This window comes from Peromyscus maniculatus, chromosome 12 (genome assembly GCF_049852395.1).
Source record: "Peromyscus maniculatus bairdii isolate BWxNUB_F1_BW_parent chromosome 12, HU_Pman_BW_mat_3.1, whole genome shotgun sequence".
NCBI lineage: Eukaryota > Metazoa > Chordata > Mammalia > Rodentia > Cricetidae > Peromyscus > Peromyscus maniculatus.
This window is the reverse complement of record NC_134863.1, coordinates 26,431,798-26,447,060: the sequence shown is the minus strand read 5'-3', so window position 1 is coordinate 26,447,060 and position 15,263 is coordinate 26,431,798. Positions and strand designations below refer to the sequence as shown.

Below are 15,263 nucleotides of genomic sequence, written 5' to 3'. Positions count from 1 at the left end.
CTGGACACTAGGTGCTTTAACAAAAAGCCTCTCACTGTTTTAGATTTGTTACCCAATGGGAGTCACGGGGCAAATTTGCCTTTTGTGAGAAAGATCATATTTGGTATGGAGATTGGCTCTTGTAACACCATGGGTATCACTCTAAATGGAAAAAACAAGTAGTCCCTCACATTTTTCAAACAAAGTATTGGTTAAAAAAACAAAAGAACTTCATGGCTCTCCCTTGATCTGGCTCTTAGATGCAAGAAGGGGAATGTTAATAGGTATGGCTATTTTTGGTTATAGTTACTTACAACAGTTTCTTCACCACCACATGGTTTGACAACGAGCCAGGCTATTTGTAAGGCTGGGATTAACAAAAATAACAATACAGTGAATTGCAATGCTAGTTTTCACTCTTGTTAAAGGAACAGAACCCAGCAGCCTTTTCAGAACGCTGTGTGTAACAGGCGGCTTCCTAATCACACCAGGCAATTCTTCCAGGCTAAGGCTTATGTCAACACAGCACTCGTAATTGCCACAAAGTAGACAATGCCAACCAGGAAGACCCAGTTCTCACCACCCCCCTAAGACTGGAAGGGACTGACTTTCCCACCTGCATCTGACTTTTCCTAAGTGAGAAACAAGGGATCCTGCAGGGAGGGGCCCCTAGACTCCGTGCTGGGAACAGTGAGCAGACGCTCTCCTCCGGGATACCCCCCCAGTCTTGGACAGTGGTTAGCTGTGGAAACTTCAGGCTTAGGTGGGAGCAGGAGACGACTGCAAACACAGGAGAGCAAGCAGCCCGCGGACTTGATGAGCCTGTGTGCGAAGACCTTTCGAGGGAAAGAAACTGCGGATCCGGAGCGGGAGAGCATCCCAACCATGGTCGTGAAAAACTCCCAGGAATGCTCTGGAGTTGGAGTCATTTTCAGGGTGAGGTACTTGAAGTTCACCACATCTAGTTCTCAATGGCAGATGGAGACTGCTGGCAAACAGTTCTCTGCTGAGTGGGGGGCTCAGCTTAGTATTAGGAAGCCACTAAGAAAATGACCCTAAGAGCCCCCCCCCCCCAACAAACAACAACCTCATTCTAGGACAAAGGATCTTAACTTTTTGCTGATTAATGTTTTTGATTTCCTGGTTCTTTAGAAGGGGGGTTACTCACACCCTTGTGGAGCCTGTTGGCAGTCTGCCTTGGTGAGCCTGAAGACTAACTGGCAGACAGAAACATCTTAATAAAGCATTTTTTTCCTGTAAGTATAGAAGTGGTAATATCAGAAACAGATTTGAAAATCATCAAAGAAAAGGCTGGAGTCCATAATGGAATGGGAGTTTCCACATTCTTGCAACATGGCCCCAGATCAGACCCAGGCAGAGCACACACCAGTTTATTTTGAATGCAACACAGATCAGTGTTTTATGAATATAACTTACTACATTAATATCAGATAAAAACAGCTTTCAAATGCATGCATAGAAAGTTAAGCATAGTCTTTGAGCTCCTTATTTCTAAATATACAAAAAAATACATTTAAATTATATAATTTTAGTGAATCAAAGACTTATAAAATTACAATTTTGGTTTTCACAACATAGAAAAAATACAAAAATGACTATATGGTTGTATAATTTGTTTACCCAAATTTCAAAGGAGCGGTATGTACTGACTTTGATGCTTTATAATGGTTGATCTGAAACTCAGAACTGAATGTGATTTTCAGGTTGGACCACAGCAACATCAGGCTTTTATTAGAAGTGCAAAGCAGTGGCACCACTGATCCCTCATCTGCCTCTTGGGCCTGGCACTGGCCGCTCCTCTTGTTCAGTTTGCTTTTAGAGGGGCTTTCCTGACCGGGAGGACAGCGCTATGTCCCATGACTGACTCCACGGGGCCTTTGATTATGCAGCAGGCATGTGCAACCAGCAGTCTCCACCTCGGACGATGCGCATTAACAACGGGAGTCCACAGCGAACTGCTGTGCGCCTCAAAGAACCCTGCCCTTCAAGAGGGCCCCTGGGGAAGATCTGAGACAGGCAAGTGGGTGTGGGAAGATGACGCCTCTGACTCTAAGTCTGACGAAGTACCCACTGAGAAGTACCTTCTTCGTTCACACCTTATTAGACCTGACACTTGAAAGGCTGGATGTTCTCAATTTATAAAAACATGATTACCTCAAAGGAGAAATTAATTCATGTTAGAGATGAAAAAGGACAAAAAAACTAAAACCCAGTTGCCGAGAGAAGTGACTGACACTTTGACTCGTGCTTTGTGTCTTCAGCGCTCATGTCCAGAGGACACTGGATCGAGACCCTTTTTGAAGGAAACTGGTGCCTGTTCTCAGCACCCAAGTTCAATGTGATGCAGTTCAGTGGATGCAGAGGCCGGAGGAGGCCCCTGGCCTTGGGCTGGAGCTGCGCTTCTCACACCACCTTCTACAGCCATTCCAATGCAGTCTAACCGTCAGTCAGACACTGTAACGACGCTGACAAACCCAAGCGGATTCTGTGTTACACAAGTACAGTGCGGAAGAACAAAAAGCTCAAGAAAATCTTTCCCACATATTTGTCTATCAAACACCAGAACAGATTCTGATTTCAACACAGCCAAGTCAAGAGAGCTGCCTGGAGGCAGAATTCTAATGTTTCCTATGACAATAACTTACGACACACCTGCCTGCATTAGCTTTTCAAGCTCCTATGAAAACACACATCTGAAAATGTAGTTTTCATTCTATTCTTCTGATTGTAACCATTATATTCTAAATGACAATGGCAGGACTTTTAAAGTCTTAAAAAAGAAAACAAGGGCAAAGATGCTGTTAATGTGCTGTTGAAGATCAGGAGCGCATCTGAACGTGGGCTCTGCACTGCCATCAGAACCGTGTTTTCTGTCTGTAAAAGGACAGCTTGTGAGTGCACCGTGAGGGGCAGTGGGCAGCGCAGTGACCTGAGTTCTGCCTGTCTCCTCCAGACCGTTCCTAAAGGGACTTAGACAGATGGGCAGGCAGTAAGTGCTGGGAAGACACTCTACGGTGACGTCCACAGTCACAAGCCAGCTGCTTTTAGCTCCTCCTAGAACACGTGTTGTCGCTGGACTTACAGCTTGGTGGGAATTAACACAGGGTCACAATCAGGAAAAGTAAACAGGAGAGTAAGAATTAAAATAAAAGTAAGCATATAAGTCTGTTTCTGAAGGCTTTTCTGGACTATGGTGGTAAAGCCACACCTTCCAAGTGTCTCTAATTACAGCTTTCCTCCTCCTGTGTAGTGAGATGGCCTTTGCGTCTGCCGACGAGAACGGCTCTGGACTAGACACATCTGTGCTCCGAGCTGGCTACAATGGAGGTGCTCGACGTTCCCTAGGGACCGAGCCTCCCTCTCACACCTCAGCCTGGTACAATCGGACAGAGGCTAAGCTCCAGGTAAGGGTCTCCACAGTGTACACAGACTTACTCAATCCAAGCACGGTTCTTAGTGGCAGGCAGTAATGACTCAGTTAAAAACAAATGAAGGCTTGTAGTGGTTTTCTGGTTACAGGCACTACCCAAAGCTTCACAGGCATATACATCTTGGAATCATTCACTAGATACAAGGGGCTAGGTCCTAGCCAAACTTCAGAGCATTCCAGAGGACAAATTGCCGCTTCATAATGACAAAGTTTCCAGCATGCAGTCAAGCACTTTGAGAAGGAAATGCTAAACATACTGCAGACCGCAACAGAACTTGTACCGCAAGCTGGGCAGTCGGTTGGTGCAATGTCACTACTCAGACTGTAACTCTCAGGAACTTAGTGTTACAGGTCTTTATTTGTCAGTACATGAAGGACACGGAGGAGATGAAATACCAACCCCTTCGAGCGCCATCACAGATACTGGGAACTTCTGGTTAGAGCATGCTCAAAGGACCAGCTGGGATGCTTTATGTAACGGCTTTTTGCATTTTTATCTTTATTTTTATTTTTTATAAAATCCCAGGCCCATGTGACACTGGATTTTGGTTTTTATTTTGTTTTGTTTTTAATATTTTAAAAATAGTTCTTACTTATTTTCTATGAAATGTACTGGGAACTCAAAAAGTCTGCAGCATTTTTTGATCATTGAAAAGTTTGGTTTGGGGTAGTGGTGTGGAGAGCTAGTCAAACTTCTTGTGTTCTTCAGTGCGGGAAAGGACCTTTCTTCTCTGGTGGATCATGTGGAAGTAGAGCTGGGGGAACACTGGAAGACAAGAAAGGACAGACAGCGGGTTAGGAGCCTTCAGAAGCTCTGTCCCCAAAGCAGGAGCCAGACGGCGATCGATGACCAATGGCAGTAATAAAACAGGCTTGGGGAGGGGACAACATGGAGCGTCTCCTGCTTCGGCTGCAGGGGAAAGAAAGCAGTGTGGAGCCGAATGGCAGACACCCCAACACTACCGTAAGAGTCAAGATGCCATAGGCCACCCAAGAGTTATTCTCATCTGTGCCGGAGACGGAAAACAGTGTCACAGGAGCCAAGTTTCTCCACTGAGCAGTGGACCCAAAGCCTGGTTACGCTCCACTAATCTTCACGTTTATTCTAGCTAATTTCAGGACCACCAGAGACCCCTGTGATGGAGTCATCCCTACTTCAGAGGAGGATTACAGTTCCAGACAGGGTAAACAACATGCCTAGGGTCTCACAGAGAACCTGGGATCAGGTTCTGGGCTCCCAACTGTTTGGGGCGACAGCTATCACCTCAGGGCATGTCCTGAGAAAGGCTGTTCTATGATTGGCAGAATGAGGAGGAAGAGGAGGGCCACGAACTTTGACTTAAAACATAACAAAGCAGGGTTGCGGGTGTAGAAGAAGCCATTACAGAAGGGAAGCCGGTATCTTGGGAATCGGGTACTGGAAAGTCTTCAGTCCTCAGCACTGGTTCTTAGAAGAGGGACCGTCTCCCTAAAGCATACTTGGCAAGAGGGCTGGCGTTACTGGCATTTGGATATGGAACCAGGGATGCCAACATATCCCTAATTACCACCTGTTCACCACAAATCTAATGCCCAGTGGAGAAGTACCAACTGAGCAACCTGGCCTTCACAAGGCTACTGCAAACTGGGACATCCAGTCACCATATAAACCCCATGTGAGGACCTCACCCGTCCCGTCCCGTCTCTTCTCAGTGGTCCCATCTCTGTTTCCCAGAGAGGAGCCTGTATTTGAGGGGAGGAGGCTTCTACTCTTGCCAACTCTCTTTGGGACAGTTTCTTTTTCTTTTCAAATGGATTCCATCCTGAAACTCACTATGTAAACCAGAGTATCCGCCCACTTCTACCTCCCAAGTGCTGGTTTCAAGTTGATCAACTTTTAAATGCCCCTCTTAAAGAACTTCAAGATGTCAGGAGGTAGCCAGAGATGCGGCCAACAGGCCCAAGCTTGGTTGCTACTCCATTTGCTATTTCCAGGGAGGAAGTTACTCACAGAAAAGGCTCAGCTTATGCAAAGAATTCAACAGTGACAGAACTATTTTAGTACAAAAGCCCGAAAATTTGACAAGCTCTATAATCTAAAAACTGGAAGTAAGGATATAATTAAGCCATAGGGAGCGCTAATTGTAATCATTTAAAAATGCGGGGCCAGCCACATCTCTAGCTTTCCCTTAGGAAAGGGACTGAGCTGAGCATGTGGAGGCCCTTCCTTGGCTGCATTTGGGATTTCATTACTCACAGAGGGTGCCAATGGCCCGTGGCTACTTCAGAGGGTAGTACTAGAGGCTATTCATTAGGCCCCTCACTGGCAGTAAAAGCAGAAGATGGTCCTGGGTTCCTTCAGTCCCCCAGGAAAGAGCTTGAGGCTATCAGCAGGGTCACACTACAGAGGTGAGGACAGATGTGGCTTTTTCTAAATTCAGAATGAAAAAATACTGTGTGTGTTGTGTTTGTACGTGTGCCATGGTACATGTATGGAGATCACAGGACAACGTGTAGGCATCATCCCTCTCATTCCACCATGTGGGTTCCAGATGTGGCACTCAGGTTGCCAGGCTCGGCACTTTCCATTCTATTATAACCGGCAGAGGTCCCTCGTGCTCTAGGAAGAGAAGGCGGCATGTAGGGGGCTGGACGCTGGACGCTGGATGCTCTGGGGCTGTCTTCTAGTTCCAGTGGTGACTTCTCAGCAGCCAAAACACTGATACTATCTCTGCCAGAATGACCACTGTGATCAGGATGAACAATTCCTGACCCACGGCTATTTTAACCACATCCAGCCATGCTGATGAAAGCCTTGGAAGAAAATATTAACCTGAATAAGCACCTGAGAAACCTACCATCTTGTGTTGGTTATGAACTGAGAGCAGAAAGGAGAGAGGAGAAAGGAAGTTAGGAAAGCAGAGTTCTGTGGCTGTAATCTATCTATCTATCTATCTATCTATCTATCTATCTATCTATCTATCTATCTATCTATCTATCTATCTATCTATAGATGGATGGATAGATGGATAGATAGATTAGATAGATAGATTAGATAGATAGATAGATAGATAGATAGATAGATAGATAGATAGATAGATAGATAGATAGATAGATGGGTCAGCTACAAAAAGGAAACGTTTCTCTTGCAGAGTATCAGAGTTTGGTTCCCTGCACCCATGGAGGGCAGCCAAAACTACCTTTAACTAATTCTAGCTTCAGAGGATCTGATGCCTCTGGCCTCCTTAGGGACTTACATGCACATACATACGCCCCACCCACAACTGAAAATAAAGCTGGATGACTTAGTGGATAAAGTGCTCTTTGATTTCTGGATCACATGGAAAGAGAACCTACAGCTCTTTAAAATTGTCCTCTGACTTCCAGGTATGCGCTGTGGCATGTGCATACCCACATTCACTTAATAAACAAACACAGAAATGAAGGAAATCAGAGTACGTGCCTAAGACCCCGTGTCAATCTCCAGCAGCCCACCCCTCAAAACAACAGAACCAAGCTCTGCCCTGAGGCCTGTGCTTGCTCCCCTCTCCCTGAAGGCCAAGATGGAAAGCCCCACTGTGTCATGGGCGGTCAGTCCAGCCACAGGTCATCGGGAGAGATGAGCGAGGCCGCCTTGGGAACTGCTCCTGGAAGGAAGGCGGCCTGGCCGGCAGTGTGACTCTGGTCCAGCCCCAAGGTTGGACCCTGGGTCACCATCAGTGTGGGAGTTCTTGCAGGGCTGTGAGTCCGTGCCACTTTTCCTGCCCTTCCAAGTCACATAGTGTGGGCCATATCTCCTTATCAGGACAGAAACCAACAGGTGCCCGCGGTTGCTATTCTACGAGCAGTCAAACCACTGCTGTGCCTGGCTGCTTGGGAGCTGAAAAAAACGAAGCTCCAGGAAGCAAACTTGGAAAGGTGAAAAACTGTGCATTTGTGTAATGCACATTTGTACTCTTCCAGATTTGCCTTTGTTTCAACATCCATGTTTTTGCCATGTGAGGAGAAATGGCTGTTGGCTGCCAGGGTTCCAGCACTGAAGGGGAGGGTTTGGTAATGAATCGAGTGGAAACCAAATCATGAAGCAGGACTACTGTGTCCAAGAATTTCTTCAGATGAAATCTGAATGGAGTGGTTCCCACCACGCCCCCCTCCGCTCCCAACAATGCATAACATGCAATTTTCCACAGGGGGACACAAACATGTCATTTGTGATGGTCAGTCAAATAATGCTGGGGGCTAAAGAGATCAAATCTATCCCTGTTTGAACTTAGTGGAGTCTAGAGAAGATTCGGGGTTACTGTGGCTACAGTATAGCTGAGTGGGAAATGAATTAGCTTGGGTTGTCCTTGACTCCAGCAAGGTCCTTTTGGCATACAGGAATCAAGCAGAGGAACTCCAACCGAGCAGAACCTGAGAAGAACACTTGTCACGATCAGCAGCAACAAGGCCTCCCGGACAGCCCTGGCAAATGTGCCCTTTCTGTCCTGCCCCGTGCGCTCAGAGTACATTGGATTTTCCGTTCACTGAAGCCATCAGTGTTCTATTAGAATAACTGGAAGCCGCACTGGAGGGAACACTGTGTCCTATTCTGAGGGTTTTGTACTCAACAAGAAAATGAGAAATGTAGAAAAAGAATACATTTGTTTTTATTTTGTTTCTTCTAGTCAGCTACCGATCTCTTAAAATGAAGTAAAGCTGCCTGTTTTGATACAGTGAGCAATGCAAAAATCTTTTTACAATGTTTTTCACAAACCATAATAAAGCAATTCTCAAGAGACAGGAGAATAAAGTCAAGGTAAGGCCTTCAGTGGTTTTCTGCTTTCTCCTCAGTACTTCTAATACAGGGTTGACCTAGCCTCCTCTTCAGTGTTTCAAACCCACACACTGAGAAAGGTTCATCTTTATTCAATTACTACCAGAGAAAATGCCTTGTGATAGTCAGTGGTCAATAAAAACCAAAGTGTCCCCATCAATGAGATTTATATTAGATATAAAGCAGACGTAACTCTGGTTACAGCAGAGCTGACTTTCAGCACATGAATACACTTACGTGGAATGTAGGAGATCATTACCAGAATCAGGAATGCATAGTAGTCGAAGGAGAAGTTGTACTTGTTAGGTAAGCTGATGGAGTACAGGCCAGCCTGGCGGACAAAGGGCAGAGCCGCGTATATTGTAAGCAATTCTCCCGTCACTCCCATTGGGTACAGCACGATGAAAAGTGTGTACCTGAAACAAAACAACAACCCTCAGTGTGTGGCTCAAAGCCATGTTTAGAAGCACTGTCAGAAAGCTATTGTCTCTGCATTTCCTGATCACATGTTTATATTCAGCCTTTACAAGCCAATTTGAAAAGGGCCCATTGTAGGTACATGTTTCTAAATGTTCTAAAGCAAAGTAAATGTGTTCAGCCAGCCTCAAACCTTGGCTTCTTCAGAACATACATCTTTAGAATAACAAAGGTAGAGTAGGTGCGTTAAACCATAAGGAAGACTAGGTGTGTTAAACCATAACCAAGGGCCTTCCCCATGGGGGAGGAGAGAAGGAGATGGAACAGTTACCCAGGAATGCCTAGAGCACACCAAGCTGCATGTGGACTGAAGAAAACAGCACATTACACAAGCACTTTCTGCTATTTCCCAAATGCCTGTACATGCTACTGTGAAAACAGAATCCTGACTAATTTTAACACTAAACACACTAATAGCTTTGAATTTTACGAATAAATCTACACAATTACAATTATTGCTGCATGAGAGGTTCATACAATTATTTTCACTTTAAAAAGTTTTATCTGTTTTAAAAGAATTCAGAGGAGCTGGAGAGATGGCTCAGTGGTTAAGAGGACTTGCTGTTCCTACAGAGGACCAGGGTTCAATTCCTCACAGCCCACATGGTAGCTCACAGCTATCCAATTCCAGTTCCAAGAGATCTAAAACCCTCTCTGACTTCTGCAGGCATCAGGCATACATGTGGTACACATACAGGCCTGTAGGCAAAACATTCATACACATTAAATACGAACTCAGAGGGCAGTTACTACTAGCACAGGATGGGTCTACAAACTATTAGGAGGCATCAGCATCCCTGTTGATACTGTCAACTTGGTTTAAGAAACCTGTGCCTGGCCGGGCTGTGGTGGCGCACGCCTTTAATCTCAGTACTCGGGAGGCCAGCCTAGTCTATGGGAGCGAGATCCAGGACAGGCACCAAAACTACACTACACAGAGAAACCCTGTCTCAAAAAAAACAAAAAACAAACCTGTGCCTGTTCATGGCTCAAGATTAACCTGCCAAGAAAGAAGCCATATTCTCTGCTGCCAACCTAGATCACTAGGCAGAGTAGTGGGAAAGAACTGTCCATAGACCACACAAAAAAATGAACCAATGAATTCTCCAAGAGGGGCTGGAGAAATGGCTCAGAGGTTAAGGGCACTGGCTGTTCTTCCAGAGGTCCTGAGTTCAATTCCCAGCAACCACATGGTGGCTCATACCACTTATGAGATTTGGTGCACTCTTCTGGCCTGCAGGTATACATGACAAAAACACTGTAAACATAATAAATCAATCTTAAAAAATTCTCCAAGAGTAAAGCCAAGGCTCACCAACAACCTTCCGCTGTCAGTTTCCCTTCTTTTTCCTGAATATGGCTTATTTCAAAAACTAACAATAAGAGCGAAAAGGCTCATACACCTGAAATGCTGGAAACTGGATGCTGTTCCTAACGTAATCACTGAGCTCGCAGCCTGTCCAGCAACAGCCGCTTTCCTTCCAGGAAAGTGAGTCTGGAGCCTTTGCTGTGTCCTCCTCACCCAAGTTCTTCATGCACAAAATTACAACTGGGTAAAGAGATGTGCCGTCAGCCTTTGCCCAAGTCATGACTGAATTTTGTTACTGAGGCAAGAGTCACATTCTGTGGCCAGAATTTGTGGCAATTCTCCTGCCTCAGCCTCCCAAGTTCTGTGATTACAAAGGGGTGAACCACTGTGTCTGAATTCTTAATTGAATGTTACTGGTAAAAATGATCAAAGCAAAATAAAACTCATAAGCTGAGATAACCATGTAATGTTTGTTATTAAGTAAAAATGACGTTAAGAATCATTGTTTCTTGATAAAAACAAGTCGAGGAGATGTAGACATGGATCAGAAATCACCATAATGGGACAAGTTCATCAGCTAAATTGAATAAGGACAAAAAATAGATACTAAATCTCTACTAAATAACTTAATTGAAAAGAATTGACTTCAATAAAAATAATCTAAGTATGCCGGGCGGTGGTGGCGCACGCCTTTAATCCCAGCACTCGGGAGGCAGAGGCAGGCGGATCTCTGTGAGTTCGAGGCCAGCCTGGGCTACCAAGTGAGTTCCAGGAAAGGCGCAAAGCTACACAAGAGAAACCCTGTCTCGGAAAAAAAAAAAAAAATCTAAGTAAAATATAAAGACTTGAACACTGTTTCTAGAGATCAAAGTCAAGACTCTTCTGGTGAAATCCCTCTATCTCATCCAATTTTAGTTTGGGGAAGTTGGAGGCAATATTCAGGCAATAAAAGGCAAATACGGTGATGGATGCTTTCAAAGTTAGTCTTTGCTATATGCACTTCTTTACCTGGCCCATTTGATGATGTAAGGCAAATGGTTTAATAGACTGAATGTATAAAAGGAGTAACGGATAATTTCCGTGATTGTCCAGGCAATAACAAACAGAAGGACACTGTCTTCACTCTGCACCTGGAGGAAGAGAAAAAAGATGTAAGAGAAACAAAGGAATGCGTGGAAAGAGGCATTTTACAGTATGCAGTGTCTGCAGGGCTCTCCAGCCACAGTTACCAGTCTGTTCTCAATGGCTTAAAGGGCTTGCGGACCAAAACAGAGAGAGGAGACTCAGCTGATAGACCAGGAGGAGCTGCTGGGATGGGAACTGGATGGGCTGGATCTCCCAGGAAGAAACAAACACAGCAAGTTCCTTTGCTGCTCTGAAGAGGTAAGTGAATGACACTGGTAGGAGTCAAAGCAGGTAGGCAGGGGAGGCTCAGAGGACACGCTGGTGGGAAGCTTAGGATCCATCACCAAGAATGTGAATGCAACTGGTGTGACAGCTGGGAATCTGAGGACATTTCAAGAATGAGAATGTGAGGGTTTAGCGCAGGTGGGTAGGATGAACTCAAGGGAGGAAGAGCTGTAGACCATCCACCAGGCAAGCATTTATGCTGGGGCACTGATGACTTCTTGCCTGAGCCCAGGCTTACACCCTCTGTGAGGAGAAAAGCTGTCTTGCCGCTCACAGGAGGCAGCTAGAACCAGACGAGCTTTGACACCGCCTGTTTTGATGCTGGAAAAAGGATGACCCCATAAAGCGCCTTACATGTTTTATAGGTGCTGTCCCCATGCAGGGGAACTTACGGCTGTAATGTGAACTGCAGCACCCTTCCATCCCACTCTAGCTGGGTTTATGATTTTTTTTGGTGAGCATAACCCACAGAGACAGTTTCCTACACCCTATGTGGTTGGTGAGTTGACTGTGAGTTAGAAACCCTACTCAGTAAACTGAGCAGACTACAATGCACTATGTTTTCTCTGCCTCATCCCAACACCAAGGTACAGCATTCCAGCCTTCACTTTTGCATCTTTCCATCTGCAGAGCCAACAGTTTTAGCACTTACATTCTTTCTCAGAAAGTGTACATGGAGCAATCCACCTACACGATGAAATAAGTAGTCATTTACATAGCTATTAACTAAATTGCCCTGACAAAGAACTTCATAAATGCATGGTTACTATTCTCTAAAAATAATAAGAATTTTATACTGTCAAGAGCAGGAGTACTTTCTGCTTTCCTGGTGCTTTTCTATTAGCCACAGTAAGGCCAGAGTGAAGCACCGTCAAAACCCATGCTGAGGGCCTTGGTCTGCCCATGAAGCTTTGTGTAAAGCCTACTGATACTAAAATCTAAGTTTATAGGATGTGTTGCTTTTTCACGGATTCTGTAACCCTCTTTACCTGATACTGATGTATGGTTTTTATTGATTTTATTATTATTTTTCACAGCTATGGCTAAATCCTTGTGTAAAGACCCCCAGTAGGAAGCTCTTCCAGTGTTTTGTACTCTGTATCTTCTTGAAAGAGTATGTGCTTTAACTCATCTTTTGTTTTCCCAAAGCTCCTGATGCTTTTCCAGGAACAAGCTCCACAACTATCTTGGAGCAAAGGGAGTCAACCTACTCAGCTCACTAGACCCAGCTCCTTCCTTTTAATACCTAATATTGGTTGTGTCGTGTTAGTGGCCCACACGTAGGCAGGTAACAAATGAGCAGATGAACCTCAAGCTTCTCACTTTGACCCAGCCAAGCAGGTGGTCTGAAGGAACAGACAGCTTTTATACAGTCTGTGTTTGCTTAAGTCTCTTTAAAGGGTGGGATAGGGGAATGGCCATGTTGTACAATTGTAACTGCAGATCAATAAGTTCATCCCTGATATCAAGAAAGGATTTGGGGAGCTACAGAGATGGCCTAGAGGTTAAGGGCACTTCCAGAGGTTCAATTCCAAGCACCCACATGTTGGTTCACAACCATTTTTAACTCCAGTTTCAGGGAATCCAGTGCCCTCTTCTGTTCTCTGTGGGCACCAGGCACACACATGGTACACAAACATACTTGTAGGCAAAACACCTGTACACATAAAATAAAATCAAAATTAAAAAAGAAGAGATGTCGATAAAGTTAAGAGGTTAAATCTTTCTGATTTTCAAATAATTATTCAATAACATGGAACAAGGGGGAAATGTAATGAATTAAAATCAACAAGACGACTATGGTAGTTTGAATGTAGTTGTCCCCATGAACTCATAGGAAGTGGCACTATTAGGCTTTGTTGGGGTAGGTGTGGCCTTGTTGGAGGAAGTGCGTCACTGGGGAGGAGGACTCTGCAGTCTCATGGATGTTCAAGCCAGGCTCAGTGTCTCAGTTCACTTCCTGTTGCCTGTGCATCAAGATGTAGGACTCTCAACTCCTTCTCCAGCACCATGTCTGCCTACATGTCACCATGTCCTCCAATGATGATAATAGACCTCTAAACCTCTGAACTGTAAGCCACCCCCAATTAAATGCTTTCCTTTATAAGAGTTGCTGTGGTCATGGGGTCTCTCTACAGTAATAGAAACCCTAAGACAATGACCAACAAGACTGGAAATTGGTATCTGTAACTCATATCACAACAGTATTAGTCACACAGTCAAAAGGTAGATGAAACCCAAGAGTACAACAATGGATGAATACATCAACTGCATGCATGTATGCACACACATAATATGAAATATTACTAAGCCTTAAGAAAATTCTTAACAGATGCTACAACATGGATGAATGAACCTTGAAGATTATTTTCAGTTAAATATGCCACTCACAAAAGGACAAATACTGTATGATTCCACTCACATGAAGTCAGGAGTAGTCAAATTCAGAGAGAAGTTAAGACGGATTTCTAGAGCTGGGCATGAAAATGGGGAATTACCATTTAACTGGTATGAGTTTCAGTTTGGAAAGTTGAAGAAAATTCTGCAGATGGAAGCAATCATGGGAATGTACTTAAAGTAACTCAATTGTACACTCAAAAATGATCAAAATGGTAAATGTCATACATATTTCACCAGGATAAAAATAAGTTTAAAAAAATTATGTCAAAATCAACAAAGAAATGTAGTCTTCCACAATTTAACTACAAAGTGACTTCAGTATAGACTGAAGAATATCCTGGCTGTGGTAGTTTGAAAGAAAATGGCTCCCATAGGCTTATAGAGAATGGCACTATTAGGAGGTGTGGCCTTGTTGAAGTAGGTGTGGCCTTACTGGAGGAAGTATGCGTCAGGCTCTTCCTGCTGCTTTTGGATCCAGATGTAAAACTCCCAGCTACCTCTCCAGCACCATGTCTATCTGCATGCTGCCATGATTCCCACCATGATGAAATGGACTAAGCCTCTGAACTGTAAGTCAGCCCAAATTAAATGTTTTCTTTATAAGAGTTGCCATGGTCATGGTGTCTCTTCATGGCAATAAAAACTGTAACTCAGAAGCTGGTACTAGGGACTAAGGTTTTGCTGTGATAGACCTGGTCATACTTTTGCTTGAAGGAATGTGGACTTTGGGACTTTGAATTAGAAAAGCAGTTGAACACTTTAAGTGGGACTTATTGGGCCATCCTAGCAGGAACATGGAAGACAGTGGTACTGAGGGGCTGTGGGGCCTGACTCAAGAGGTTTCAGAAGAGAAGAATTTTAGTATGTGGACTAGAGACTGTTCTTGTGGTATTTGGGTGAAGAATGTGGATGCTTTCTGTCCTTGTCCAAAAACTCTGCCTGAGGCTAAATTGAAGAATTTTTGGATTAATTTCGTTAGTAGAGGAAATATCAAAACAGTCTACTATTGACTCTGTGTGGTTATTAAGTGTTCATTCTTAAGCAGATTTATAATGAAAAGGAGCAAGCTGAGCAAGGAAAATATAAAACGTACAATCTGAGGAGCTTATAGGGGGACCCGGAAGGGGAATGGTGCTAGGGCCTGTGTTAACGGAGAGAAACAGATTAGAGAAAAGCCTGATGTTAAATGGAATAAAGGGAGTGGTGACCTCAGGGCAAGATCCTACCCAGCTAAGCTTTCAGTCTGTGAAAAACAATTAAAGAAAACTTCGAGTCAGGTGTGGTGGTACAAACCCAGCACTTGGAGAGCAGAGGCAGACAGATCTCTGAATTCATGGACAGCCTGGTCTACAGAGCAAGTTTCAGGACAGCCAAGCTTAGGCAGTGAAGGAAACCATCAAAAACAGAAGGCTGGTAAAGATGTAATTGAACGAGGGGGCCAA

The 15,263-nt window shown here is 44.4% G+C and overlaps 1 protein-coding gene across 1 annotated transcript in view; it reads right to left on the bottom strand.

Moving 5' to 3' along the window:
* Window positions 1–1,354: 1,354 nt before the first annotated feature.
* Hacd2 (3-hydroxyacyl-CoA dehydratase 2) overlaps window positions 1,355–15,263 on the bottom strand; it is a 95,533-nt gene continuing 81,624 nt past the window's right edge. Inside the window, exons 5-7 of the mRNA XM_076548801.1 lie at window positions 11,020–11,141; window positions 8,463–8,641; window positions 1,355–4,196 (exon numbers count right to left, since the gene is read on the bottom strand). Of these exons, the coding sequence (XP_076404916.1) occupies window positions 4,114–4,196; window positions 8,463–8,641; window positions 11,020–11,141 (384 nt within the window). The 3' untranslated portion in view covers window positions 1,355–4,113. The remainder of the gene's footprint in view (window positions 4,197–8,462; window positions 8,642–11,019; window positions 11,142–15,263) is intronic.